General features: G+C 34.1%; 1 protein-coding gene and 2 long non-coding RNA genes across 4 annotated transcripts; 1 reads left to right on the forward strand and 2 right to left on the reverse strand.

Moving 5' to 3' along the window:
• Positions 1-2201: 2201 nt before the first annotated feature.
• LOC123711207 lies at positions 2202-3761 on the reverse strand. 2 transcript variants are annotated; one of them, XR_006753916.1, is made up of 2 exons: positions 3550-3761; positions 2202-3428 (listed from the first exon to the last, which is right to left on the reverse strand). It is a non-coding gene; the product is annotated as an uncharacterized LOC123711207 (long non-coding RNA). The 2 variants fall into 2 exon arrangements; XR_006753917.1 differs by having other exon boundaries at positions 3543-3761.
• A 108-nt stretch (positions 3762-3869) lies between these two features.
• On the forward strand, positions 3870-5266 carry LOC123709415. The gene is made up of 3 exons (XR_006753730.1): positions 3870-3941; positions 4042-4168; positions 4566-5266. It is a non-coding gene; the product is annotated as an uncharacterized LOC123709415 (long non-coding RNA).
• LOC123709410 (chymotrypsin-2-like) lies at positions 5262-7601 on the reverse strand. Its single transcript, XM_045660728.1, has 5 exons — positions 7482-7601; positions 6470-6605; positions 6070-6313; positions 5586-5738; positions 5262-5443 (listed from the first exon to the last, which is right to left on the reverse strand). Exons 1-5 carry the CDS (start codon positions 7528-7530, stop codon positions 5303-5305), a joined length of 723 nt encoding a protein of 240 aa, XP_045516684.1. The 5' UTR covers positions 7531-7601; the 3' UTR covers positions 5262-5302.
• Between the last annotated feature and the right edge of the window lie 5162 nt (positions 7602-12763).

Consider the following 12763-nt stretch of genomic DNA (forward strand, 5'->3'; position numbering starts at 1 on the left):
GACATAAGGGCCGTGCATGCAGACAGCGACGTCAAATCTTTAACAACGGTCAAGTAACAAAATTTCGTAAAACCGTCAACGATAACGATAACGTACTCTTTAGAAACCCTTCCGTCGGTTAATTTACCACTGGTGTCTATATGGCCAGTATGAAATGGCTCCGCGACCTTATCGATACGGTGTAAAAGGGATTGCTTCTTACCAGAGGGATTTTTATTTATCTTACAAGGCAAATAATGATTAACGTAAGTTCTAACATTTGAAGTCATATTTGGAAACCAAAAATACTCCCTAATTTTACTCAGTGTTTTATCCCAACCGAGGTGTTTTAATTCGTCGTGAAATCTGAATTATTTGCCAACGAAAATTTTTTTGGAACTATCACGCGGCTTAAAGTCCTGCCATCAATATGGAAATTTTTAAATAATAAATTGTCCTTCAGTGAATATGACGATCTGAGACTGGCATCAATGGTATCATTTTCTACTCTATATTTTGGACTCTATAATGTTTTTGAGATCGGGATCTAGTCTTTGTTCGACTCTTAACCATTCGTCATTTTTACAGGATACATTTACTTGTTTGGAGTCGATTGGATTACGACTTAAGTAGTCTACATGTGGAATTCTGTCTCCCTTACGATATTCAATTTCAAAGTCGAATGTTTGCATATATGCCCACCATCTGTGAACACGGGGTAAAAGTTCGCGTTTGTGACGGGATGCCTTAAGAGCATTACAGTCGTTGACAACTTTGAATTCTCTACCAAGAAGGTAATCGCGAAAATGTTTAAGGGCCTTGAAAAACGCTAAAGTTTCGAGCTCGTAACTATGATACCTACTTTCTACATCAGGTGTTCTCCGACTAAAGTATCCAATAACCTTTAGCTGATTATCAAATTTTTGAAACAAAATTGCACCATATCCGATTGAACTTGCATCTGTGTGCAATTCAATTGGTTTACGGGGATCAAATATGGTTAAAACAGGTGCAGAAGTGAGGTAACCTATTACAGTAGAATGAGCTTTGGTATGTTCGGGTGTCCATCTGTTCGGATATTAGTGGTAAAAAGGGTAACTATCGCGTACAGTGTTGGAATTGAGTTCCCTAAAGTCCACGCAAAGACGGTCAGACCCATCCTTCTTCTTGACAAGCAAAGCCGGACCAGAAAAAGGTGAGGAACTCTCACGAATTATACCTTCACGTTCTAAATCAGCTATTATTTCACGCATCACGGCGCGCTCAGATGGGGCCAGCCTACACGGCCGTCGCTGCACAATTTTATCGGGGTTCCCTAGACCTATTTGCATTTCACCAGTTTTAACAGTAGTGCTAGAATCGTTAGTAGTAAAATTAGTTTTACATATTTCCAGTATCAATCTCATCCTATCAATATCTTCTTCGTTAGTTATATCGGTACCAATTTGGTCCAACACTGAGTCTGTGTTTATAGTCAGGCAAACGTTAACATCACGAGTAATTCCAGCACCTTGACTACCAAGAGCAACGCTGCATTTCTTGTTTCGTAGTCGCTCCAGGAATTATTTTTCATGTGATGTTCAATCTCTTCACACCATTGTGACGCAGTGAATTGACTCTCATCCGGATCAAAAGATGGCAGAAATATTTCACTCGAGCGCAGTTTCGTAGTAGCTGCGGCAGATGTAGATGGCTGCGGGATAGGATCCTGGAAGCTGGTCTTATATTCTTGAGGAATAATGACCACACCTCGGGTGATGACGTGCCACGTTCATCTCGGCTTGACGTGGACGGATCGTTAGCCACTTGGTCTGGAGTTGCATTAGGCGTGAAATATCCATTACTCAACGTACTGGCCGTTGCTGCAGTCACGGAGGATGAGTTTGGGAGCGATCCCACTTCTGATGTCGCAGATTCAACGCGATTAATAATTGCGAAATTGGTGTTACTACCGTCGTCCGACATTATCACACAGTCAGTGTGTACGTCCCGCGCAGGCGACGTTCGAAACTCAAGTGACTAAAGAATTCACTTACTGCCACGAAACAGTCGCGCCACTGACATTTGGTAGATCACACAGACTAGGCATTGTCAATTGTCAACGTTGACAGTCTACCTTACCATACCACACCGCATTCTACGACTAACTTCAGAGTGGCGGGAATTTTAAAATATTCATTCTCCGACATATATATAGAAATTATGAATAAAACCCATATCAGAATCATAATCTTTGTTTATTTACAATACCTTCTCTGAAATTGCACAACATTATACAAACAAAGAAAATTTGGGAAGCTAGGGGTACATAATAAGGATTTAATTCTGATTTTAATATGTTAAAGGTCTTACTTAGACCTATTAAATGTTCAATATGAACTCATTGCCTAGCTAATTGTCTATCCCGTTTCACTGTTACACCACTTAATTGAGATTTTCCTTTTAAAAAGGTGGGAATATTTATGCCAATGCCTTTTGCTGCAAATCTTGCACATTAAATCCACGATCTGCCATAATGCTGTCTCTGGTTTCACATTTTTCAAGTAAACTACTCCTATCAATCAATTGCCTGTCTGAAGTTGAGCCACCATAACCCATAGAAAAGTAGGTAAACAACCCCCCGGGTGTTGCACCTACTAGGAATTTCATTGTATTTTTATTTTTGTAGGAACTGAATGTAGCCTACTGTGATATTGGATTTTTAGGTTTTGTAATTGGAATTTCAGTTCCATCTATTATTATTCTTGTGTTTGCATAGTTTTTCTTAAACTGCACAGGCATGTAATAGTCAACTAACTTCCTTTCCAGCCAAATATCAATAAGTGACTATATGTCATATGTAAAATTAAGTCAGGTAATAAAAATATTTGATACAAAAGTTTTACTAATACCAAAAGATTTTGATAGTTCATAATCACATTTGTTTCGTCTTAATTTAATTGATATTAATAAAAATTGGTCTTCAATTGTGATATTGATCACTTGGCTTCCCTTATACTTTAAGCTGTATGCCATAGGACATAAAGTACTTAACACTAATTTAAAATTATCATAATTTTCTAAACCACTATAGAAATGGATTGCCTTCTCATCTACCATAAAATTTTCAAGAACAAATATTCTGGAAAAAGTTGAAGTGTGCATTGATTGATTAACACTCAATCCTGTAGAATGACCTACCCTTTCACTATTTTCATCACTGATACTTGAAATTTCAACCTCATGAGCGTAGCCTTGGTCAATTGAATCCTTAGTCACAGCCACAGCAGTGTTGTTGTCAACTACAGATTCATTAGTTTCTGTCACAGTGCTGGGTATGATGCAACACTTAACATTTCTTCTATTCCAATGTTCAGCTCGTGCAGAAGTGTCTTGACCTGACGCACTGTTCCAAGAAAACAGTGTTGGGACTGCAGATTTCTTTAAAAAAATTCGCTGAAGTGGGAATCCTAAAACAAATACAAGTTTAAAGTACTTAATACAACAAGTCGGTAACAGTAGTAAGTTTATTGCTGTTTTATCACAACATTAATTAAATCGTTTTATATCTTAATGATACATACCAGTTACCTTAGAAATTATTTCAAAATCTGTAACTTTGAAGTGCTGAGTACACAACCTACTATAATCAGTTGATTTAAAATTAACTCTTCTCAATGCTTTTTCCCATTTTCTTCTTAGGGTGGGATTAGAAGGGAATTTATGTGAACCTATTTCTTTACATCCAATAGCCACACACCGACCTGTAATAAAATGATCACAAATCGTAAAATATCGCGAAGTTTTATAATTTACTATGGAGTTTGACAGCGTCCTTGTAACAAACATTTGGCGCCCTCAACAAGGAACTATTTGACAGTAATCTTCCCCATTGGCATTGATTTGATAAATTGTCAAACTCTCAATATGGATTCCAGGAAAGAAAATCAACGGCAGATAAATATGAAATTACGTATCCGCAGGTAATCGGGTCCGCATTGTATCCAACATAATTTTATATGTACATTAACGCATTGAACAATCTAAAAATTGATCCCTGACAAATATTTTCCTATAATACAGCTGTTTTCTTCACAATGCACACCTGGAATGAAGTGAATAAAATAATGAAATTACTGACAACAATTTCTGCGGCGTCTCAATAAAAAGAAAACCAATTATGCTTCCGAAACCCTGTCGAACTTAAAAGGTAAATATCCTTTTCATGTCTTTGAACAAATTAAATTTGTCAAAACTAACCAAATATTGGGGCATCCATATAGACGATCGTCTTTCGTGATACCTCCATACTATCTCTGGAAAAATTAAGAAAACTTACATTTTCAAAAGCAGCTGGGACACAGCATCAGAAATATTACTTACAGACGGGAAATAGCATTAGTATATGGGCAAGAGAAATTTACAATCAAACTTGAAATATAATAAAATCGATATATTTTTGTGGGGGATAAAAGAAGAAGTTAATTAATATTAACTGCATTGTTGAGCATATTTTGAAATACAATAATTGTTTTAAAATATTGTAATTTTGGTGTTTATTTGAATTTTACTATTTCCTAGAATCTACAATTATGTACTCATAACAGGTAACAGACAGCGATGCTTCAAGACAACAAACGGGATAACAACCCTCTTCCACAACAAAACATGCACGAGACGCTGGAGGTGTACAAGCTGCAGACTTTATCATGCGCCAGTATGTTTAGGAGTTGGCCAACTGCTGACACGGGTCACGGAGTTTCAAATTTTAATAGCTAAAGAGGTTGCGCCTCTTTACACCAACATCTCACAAGAGTAATTCTATATAGGTGTAAGAAGGATTTCAGATACTTTTTGTAACAATACATAACAATGAACATTTCTCGCTACCTCTAAAAATAGTGAAGACTCCTACGAGCAGTTAATAATCGTGCTCACCCTGCCCGATAGCTTGAGAGAGCTAGAGGCAGATTGAGAGCGTTTTTGCTAATACGTATGTATGCTTTTACGTAGAACAAATAATAGAATTTCACGTATATCACTACTGTGAGAGTGTTATATGATGCGCATGTGTGCAAGTCATATAGACCATAATTGTTTTTTGGGGCTTAAGGGCTTTTTTATTTCGTATGTAAATTTTATTCACTTGTTGTGCATTGTTGTCAGTTATTGTCACCTGTTAGGACAGGATTATTTTTATTAATAAATAAATAAAATATTTCACTGAGTTTCACGTAATGTTTTGTTTGATTATTTTCGTAGAGAATGCTTAATACGCCGAGTTGTATAGAATAAAAATTAAATAGGATTTGGTTTTTATTTGTGCATAAATACATTTTACTATCTAATTCATATTATCCATAATCCACTTTGTGTAGTAAAATATATTTGTGAAAATACTAGGCTTGCTTCTGCCACAGCTGTTGGTTGTTGAAACGATTCCTATAAGATTCTTTCCATTGTAAAGCGGCCCACCGCTGTCTCCCTGTAGACAAACATAAAATATTATACACACTGCATTCAAATCATATACGTCGTATAAAAACTACGCAAATATCTACAAGGTTTTGTAAATTAAATTGCTTAAGACAATTTTACATCTGGCCGTTACGAGTGAAACTACTTACAAGACACACGCTGGCTTCTTTCTTTGCACCAACAGCACAGAGTTGCTCTTTATGCAATGGTCGCCTTCTGTCCGTGTATAAGCTATTACATTTCTCTAAAGATAATGTGGACATATTGAGGGTTTGCAGTTGTCTGAGAACTTCACCGTAACGCTAAAATGCATTAGGAAAAAAAGTAAATTTATGAATCGAAATGTGAGTCTATGCTAACATAATATAATGAGGAGAGATTTATATATTTGAAACAATATTGACGAGTTTGAGTAGTCTTCAACCTGGATTCACCGATTGCAAACAAAAAATTTAACAGCTAACTAAAAATCTAAATGACCCCAGAATAATATAGGCTATATTTATTTCTAAAATATAATATAATACAAATTGTTAGAATATTTATTAGTATATTTACTCTGTTCATCTTTAACTGATGTTTCCATCATCTTTATGGCATGATTTCCCCGGCAATAACTGTAAGCCTACCTACCTCTTGGCTTCCAAAACCATTAACCACCGCCGTTGTTCCAGGTTTAGGCTCACGCTCTGGCAGCTCGATCGCAGCAACGTATTTGTTAAATTTCATCTCCCCTTTAACTCGGACCAGACTTAAATCATTCTTTACATAGAAGTTGTCATCGTAAACTATTATTTTGTCTGCTTGAAACGACTGACCTCTCTCAAGAGTATTCAAGATACCCACTACCACTGTAACTAGCGATGTATTATAGTAACTGAAAAAAAAAATCCTATATTATTGCCCTACAAGCAATAAAGTATGGTCAAAGAGACATGTAAAAATGCCCCTGTTTTTGTTTACCACCATAAGTAACTGTGAAAATAAATGATCATGAACAAAATAATAGTGTATCCTCTATTTGTTTACTTACTAGGTTTGAGTGCAGTAAGCTGAACTTAGTATCCATTTGGAAGATAAAATTGCGCCGCCACAGAAGTGTCTATCCTCGATTTGTAAAGAAGCCATGTAGGGCACTGATGCCTCGGCATTTTGGCCACCTTTTATTCCTTAAACATAATACGTACACGATGTTGAATACGTTCTCAGCCAATGTTTAAAGTGCTTATTAGACATTTTACATTTGGACATACAGTGCATTTTTGAAATGGGATACAGTTTTTGTAGTGTAAATAAAAATAAACGATATTTTGACAGATGGAGAAAATGTCGAACAAGTAGATAAGTTCGTGTACTAAGGCTGTATCTTTATTTCGGATGGAAAGTATGGCGATGATACAGAAAGATGAATGATTGCTGGAAATAGAGTAAATGGAGCGATACATACCTTTATGTGTAGCCAAGAAATTTCAAACAAGGCTCGTACATAGTGTCTATCTCGACGGGAGTAAGTGTTGGGTGCAGCAGAGAAAGAATGAAACTAAAATAAATGCTGTAGAAATGAGAGCGTTAAGAAGTATGTGTGGTATATTGCGTGATAGGACAAGTAATAGTGAGATACGTAAGCACTGTGGGTCAAAGGCGAAGGTACGAAACAAGGATGCGAAAGGAAATGCTCAGGTGGTTTGGCCAGATAGAACGGATGAATGGGAAACGAAAACGAAACTTGGATATACGAGGCCACCGGGGATAGTAATTATACCGAAGCGGCTTTCCGCTTTGGCTTCCGCTATGCCTTTTCGTACCTACCAAATCCAGGAGGTACAAGAGAAGGGACAACTTAAAAGTACCCATGAGTCACCGAGCATGCAGAGTGAGTGTCTTAAAAGTGGATGAAGTGACAGATGTATGTCAATACCGTAAGTGGAGACCTGTGGTCTCTACCTATCCCTTCGGGACAACGTTGTGATAATATAAATAAATAAAAAAGTTTTTGTGGAAAAAGAGTTAAACCGGATAATAACTAATAAAATTAACGCACTTACCCACAGCAAAGTCGAATGTAAGAAGTAAAAAACCTAATACAGCAATCATTATAGCAGTAGATTATATATTTTTGGACACAAAATTAACATCAGTGGTTCTATTTATACAAGAAAACTAATTGTTAATTTAAAAACTAATTTACTGTTCTTTTTATTTTTTTAATAAAATATACTTCTTCGACTTATGTTAATTCATGGCTTAATTAATGTTTTTTAACCTTTGAAAAGGTAATTACGAATGACGCAATTACTTAATATAATCCAGTTGTTAAAGATATAAATAATACATATATTACTTAAACAAGAAATAAGTATGCAAAAGAGTAATTTTAAATGTTATGTAAGCATTATTTTAATATGTACCATTATTCAGCTTTAAATTATGAATGGTAGAACTAGATTTCGACTTGAAGACCGATCGACAAGATATTGCAGAATTAGGACTATTTGAAAAAAAAAATTGAATGAAACAGGAATTTTCAAGTCCTCCAACATAGAGTGGATATATTTGCGCCTATATCAAACCTAGATCAATGCACTAAACTACTCACTCTAATAATAATAATACTATTTTTTTTCGCCAGAGTATGGTATTGTTATGATGGTACAATCTAAAGTTCGCATATTCTGCCACACATAATGGCGTGCAAATTTGTCTTTAAAGGACTTTTACAATATATGTCATCTAAATTAGTCAATTCTTATATTACTTGTATCATACATTATCAAATTAATATTATTTATAATATTTCATGCAAATAATCATTTATTGAATAATATTTTTTTTCCAAAAGTAGTACGATTTTTTTTCCAAAAGTAGTACGATTTTTAAAAACTCTAGTCGGAAGATCTTTTAATGATTTTAGTAAATTACTGTAAACCTTGATTCCCATGCAAAAGGTGTTTTTCCTAAACAGTTGCACACTAATTTTTGGCACAGCAAATTTCTCCCCACGTCTACTTCGACAGATCCCTATTCCCATTGACAGGAATAATTATATTTCTAAAATATACATACAGGGAAGAGATAAAATATTGAGCTTCTTAAACAAAGGTACGCAACTGTCTAGAGACTTTGCTCCATAAATTGCTCTATAAGATTTCTTTTGAGCCTTAAATATCCCATTGAATTTTTTACATCTTGTTCGTTTTTACTTTCAATTATAAGTGACATCAGCAAATAGTAATGCAGTTCTAGTGTATAGCATCTGGGAGAACATTTTTATACGTTAGAAATATATGTATAATAAATAATAATATGTAGTGGGCCAAAATACTGCTTTGAGGTGTTCCGTACTCATTTTTCTTAAATGTCGCATGATAACTTTGTCAATTTTTTTTATATAATATGGGAAATAAAGTTATTGGTCTATAATTAGTCATTTGTGTTTCTGCTCCGTTTTTATGTAGCGAATGGTTTGATAATTGATATTTTTAGTTTTTGAGGAAAGATCCCTTCTATTATCGATAGATTAATTGGATTTTGACTTCTAGTAAATGAGGTAAAATAGACATTAAATAAGTAGCATATTTAGTTCCTGATTCTATGGTGATTCTTTTTTGATTAGATATTAATTAATTGCTAGTATTTGTTTTGATTACTCTCCAGGCTGCTCTATTTTTGTTTTTTGCGCAATTTATGTATTCTGCATTAGCAAGCTGATAGGATTTATGTATACATTTTAAAATAGATGAGCATTCGTTATATTTTGCAGATTTATTTTGTTTTTATTGTACTTTTTTATATAATATTTAGGGATAACGTTATTTTCTTATTGAACATTTTTTAGCGCTTCAGTAAAGAATCTATTTTTGATAGACATTAGTTTATTAAGTATTTTTAATTTTTAACATCGGAAAACATGTTGTAAAATAATGTTAGTGTCAAGGAAGTTGTCGAATGCTTCATTCGTTTCGCTTTAGCTGTATACGTCCGAGAAGGTGAGGCTTGATAGACACCTAATAAATTTATTAGTATTTTCCCTATTGAGTTTCGTCTGTATATAAACCAGTACTTTGGGTTATCATTAAAATTTTGGTTTTCTTCGAGTGTAAAAGACAGCGATTGCGTGGTCTCATGGTCTGAAAGTGCCAAGTAGTGGAGAGCTATAGTCATATATGTTACTTGCTATTAAGGCTAAGCAGGAGTTTTTACATAATTTGTAAATTATTATTTCGAAGAACAGAGATATGTTTGCGGGAACTTTTATTATTTCTTAAAATGTCTATGTTCCAATAATGTTTATTAGTTCACTTACAAGTTTTTCTAAATTATATAAATAAGTTGTTACATCTAAAGTAGGCGTCCAGTAAATACATATTATTATTATTAAGTTCTATTCACCTACTTATTTCAACGCCACAGTATTCGAATTGGAGAGGTATCGACCTCCAGTCTAGGGTAACAAATTTCCTTGTATTTTAAATTGTTTTTATTAAGACGCACGAACCTCCTCGGCGTTGATGAGGTCGAGAATATGAAGATACTAATCTATAATTATTTATCTTAACGTTGGATTCGCTTCCTTGTTTAATAAAAGTTTCTGTGAAACATATGACGTCTACATTTCCTAAATTTCTTGGCAGGTCAGTGATGGCTATACTAATTAAATCATGTTTGTTAAGCAACCCTGCTATATTTTGATGGACGTGTCTTAATTTATAATAAATAATAATTAAAAAAAATATTTTATATTTATTTTAATTATTACCTGATATTTTAAGATAATCTGTTGTTTTTAATTGTACAATGTGAGTTGAGTTTGTGTGGCTATTTTGTACGCTGGCTTAACAGTTGGGAATTGTCCTGTGCTGTGTATAATATCGAATGTGTCTCCGTGTTTATTTTATCACATAAGTTTAAGAGGTATTTTGTATGAGAATATGGTGAGTTTTTATCGTACTTCAAGTGGCGAATTTTTGGAGTGAAACTTCTTTATCGGCGTTGGAAATAAATTTACCGTCACATTTTTCGGTTACGCGTCTTTTTCTTCTCCCTACCATGGTTGATTCGAAGAGTACTTTCTCCAACGGAGTAAGGATAGCATGTCATTTAAAAATGACAGTAATAATTCTAATACAATTAATGAAATTCTGTAAAAATCTTAGTAGTAATAAGGTAAAATAAAATAATTGTATTATTTGTATTCATGTCTATCAAAATAAAATCGGTTGGTAGTCGTCGACCTGTATCGATGCTTGCAGTTGTTTGTGTTTTTAGCATGCCGTGTCCGCCATTTTGTCAGTTGACTGCAACTTTAGGAGTGCGCACGCGCGATTTTATAAAATGATCTCCAGTGACAGTATTCATATTGGAATGCTAATTATGGAAGTAAAGAAAAATGCTTGTATTTGGAAATATAAACTATAAGTGGTCAGTAACAAAAGTGATTTTAAGAATAAATCCATAAATGAAAAAAATCTTGAACCCACAATATACGTGTGTTTCTTTTTCGTTTTCCTCGACGTCGACAGAGTTAAAGCAAGTATTTCTTCTTCGGAATTCATTTTGCAACTGGCTCCTATACAAAGATAGTCGACGATGGCTGCCGTACAGCTTCCATTTTGACACGTCTACGGTGCCGCCAACGCGCCAACGGCTGCCGTCGACGAGTGTAGTTGATCTGCCGCTCGTGTAGTTAGCCCTAACAGTAATATTTTTATTCTATATGCAAAAGTTTTGATCCGTCATATGTCACATTTAATAACGTGATTGATGTTTCACTTCTGACAGGAGGCTTGGCGGGAAATTGAAAAAGCGCGGTACTATTTTTTTTTTTTCTAAAATAATACTTTAATTAAAATAAATATTATTTCTTTGTAAATAACAGTATTAATAGACAAATTAAATATAAACATAGTGTATAAATAATAAACATGGAAGGAAACGAGGGGGGCGGGCTTGACCCGCCCAACTCAAAAAAGAGACCACGACGGCGGCTCGAAGATCCCCAAAATGTTTCTGATGCTGGCGGCGGAGGCGGTGAGAAAGACTCGTATATCCCATATCTCAAGCCTAATTATAAAAGACTATATCCTGAAAATTCTATTCTATATATGGAATTTAAGGTTTTTATTGAAAACAAAAATATTCAGGACAGGCTGGGAAATAAAAGCCCAATATATTTAAACTACATATTCTCCGAAATTAAAGGCGTGGTGGCAATAAGGCGAATTAGCGCAAATAAAATTGTTGTGATATTTAAACAACATAATACAGCTAATAACTTGATACACAATATAAGTTTTCTTGAGAAACATATGAAAGCATACATTCCAGTAGCTCAAATTGAAAAAACTGGTATTATCAGATTTGTGCCTGCAAGTATATCAAATAAAGAACTATTTACTAAATTAACTTCTACAAATGAAATAATTGCAGTTGGGAGATTTATGAAAAAAATTGGCAATGAATTAGTCGGAACACAAACTGTTAGTATCACATTTTTGGCAAACTCTTTACCTGAGAGTGTCCAATATGATTTATTTTTTTACAGAGTGTTTGAATATATACCTCCTCTCCAACAATGTTTCAAATGTATGAAATTTAATCATTATGCTAAAATTTGTAATGGCAAACAGCGTTGCTCTATTTGTTCAGGTGAACATTCTTATAAAGACTGCAATAAACAAAATGAGATTTGCTGTGTAAATTGCAGTGGACCTCATTTAGCAATATCCAAAATGTGTCCGATAAAAATGAATAAAATCCTAGAAAAGAAAAATAAAATAACATATGCAAGCATTGCCAGCACAAAAGATAACAATGAGTTCCCTCCCCTTCCACCACGCTCCAACCCTGTAAATAAAAAAGTGATTAGTGTAAATAATGCACCCAAACATGTAAATAAATCTGTAAATATTAAGCCTGCCTCACAGGCTGTAAGTATTAATGATATAAAATCACAAATAATTGCAAACAGTGATGTACTTATGGCCCTGGTACAAACACTGGTTCAAATAGGTAATAAGAATGATAATGAGCCTATAACTACAACATTTATTAAAGAAATACTTATTAAAAATTTGTTAATATAATCGATACACAACCATATACAACATCGTCTCTACATATTGCGCAATTTAATGTTCAAGGTGCAAATCATAAAAAACATCTTACAAAATTCTTAAATGAAAATAATATTGATATTTGTTTACTAAATGAGACATGGTTAAAAGACCATCAATCTTTTTATATTTCCGGTTATAATTTCTACAATAAAAATTCAAAAAATCCTCGTAATGATGTAGGATTATTAATTAAACCATATTTGAAACACAAT

The sequence above is a fragment of the Pieris brassicae genome, chromosome 1 (genome assembly GCF_905147105.1).
Source record: "Pieris brassicae chromosome 1, ilPieBrab1.1, whole genome shotgun sequence".
Lineage (NCBI taxonomy): Eukaryota > Metazoa > Arthropoda > Insecta > Lepidoptera > Pieridae > Pieris > Pieris brassicae.

Bases quoted from the DNA above. Each gene is read 5' to 3' on its own strand.
- LOC123709410 (XM_045660728.1), bottom strand. From the start codon at position 7,530: ATGATTGCTGTATTAGGTTTTTTACTTCTTACATTCGACTTTGCTGTG. The intron at 6,606-7,481 runs GTAAGTGCGTTA...ATTATGTTTAAG, and splicing joins TACATTCGACTTTGCTGTGG to GAATAAAAGGTGGCCAAAAT. The intron at 6,314-6,469 runs GTAAGTAAACAA...TTTTTTTTTCAG, and splicing joins GCTTACTGCACTCAAACCTA to TTACTATAATACATCGCTAG.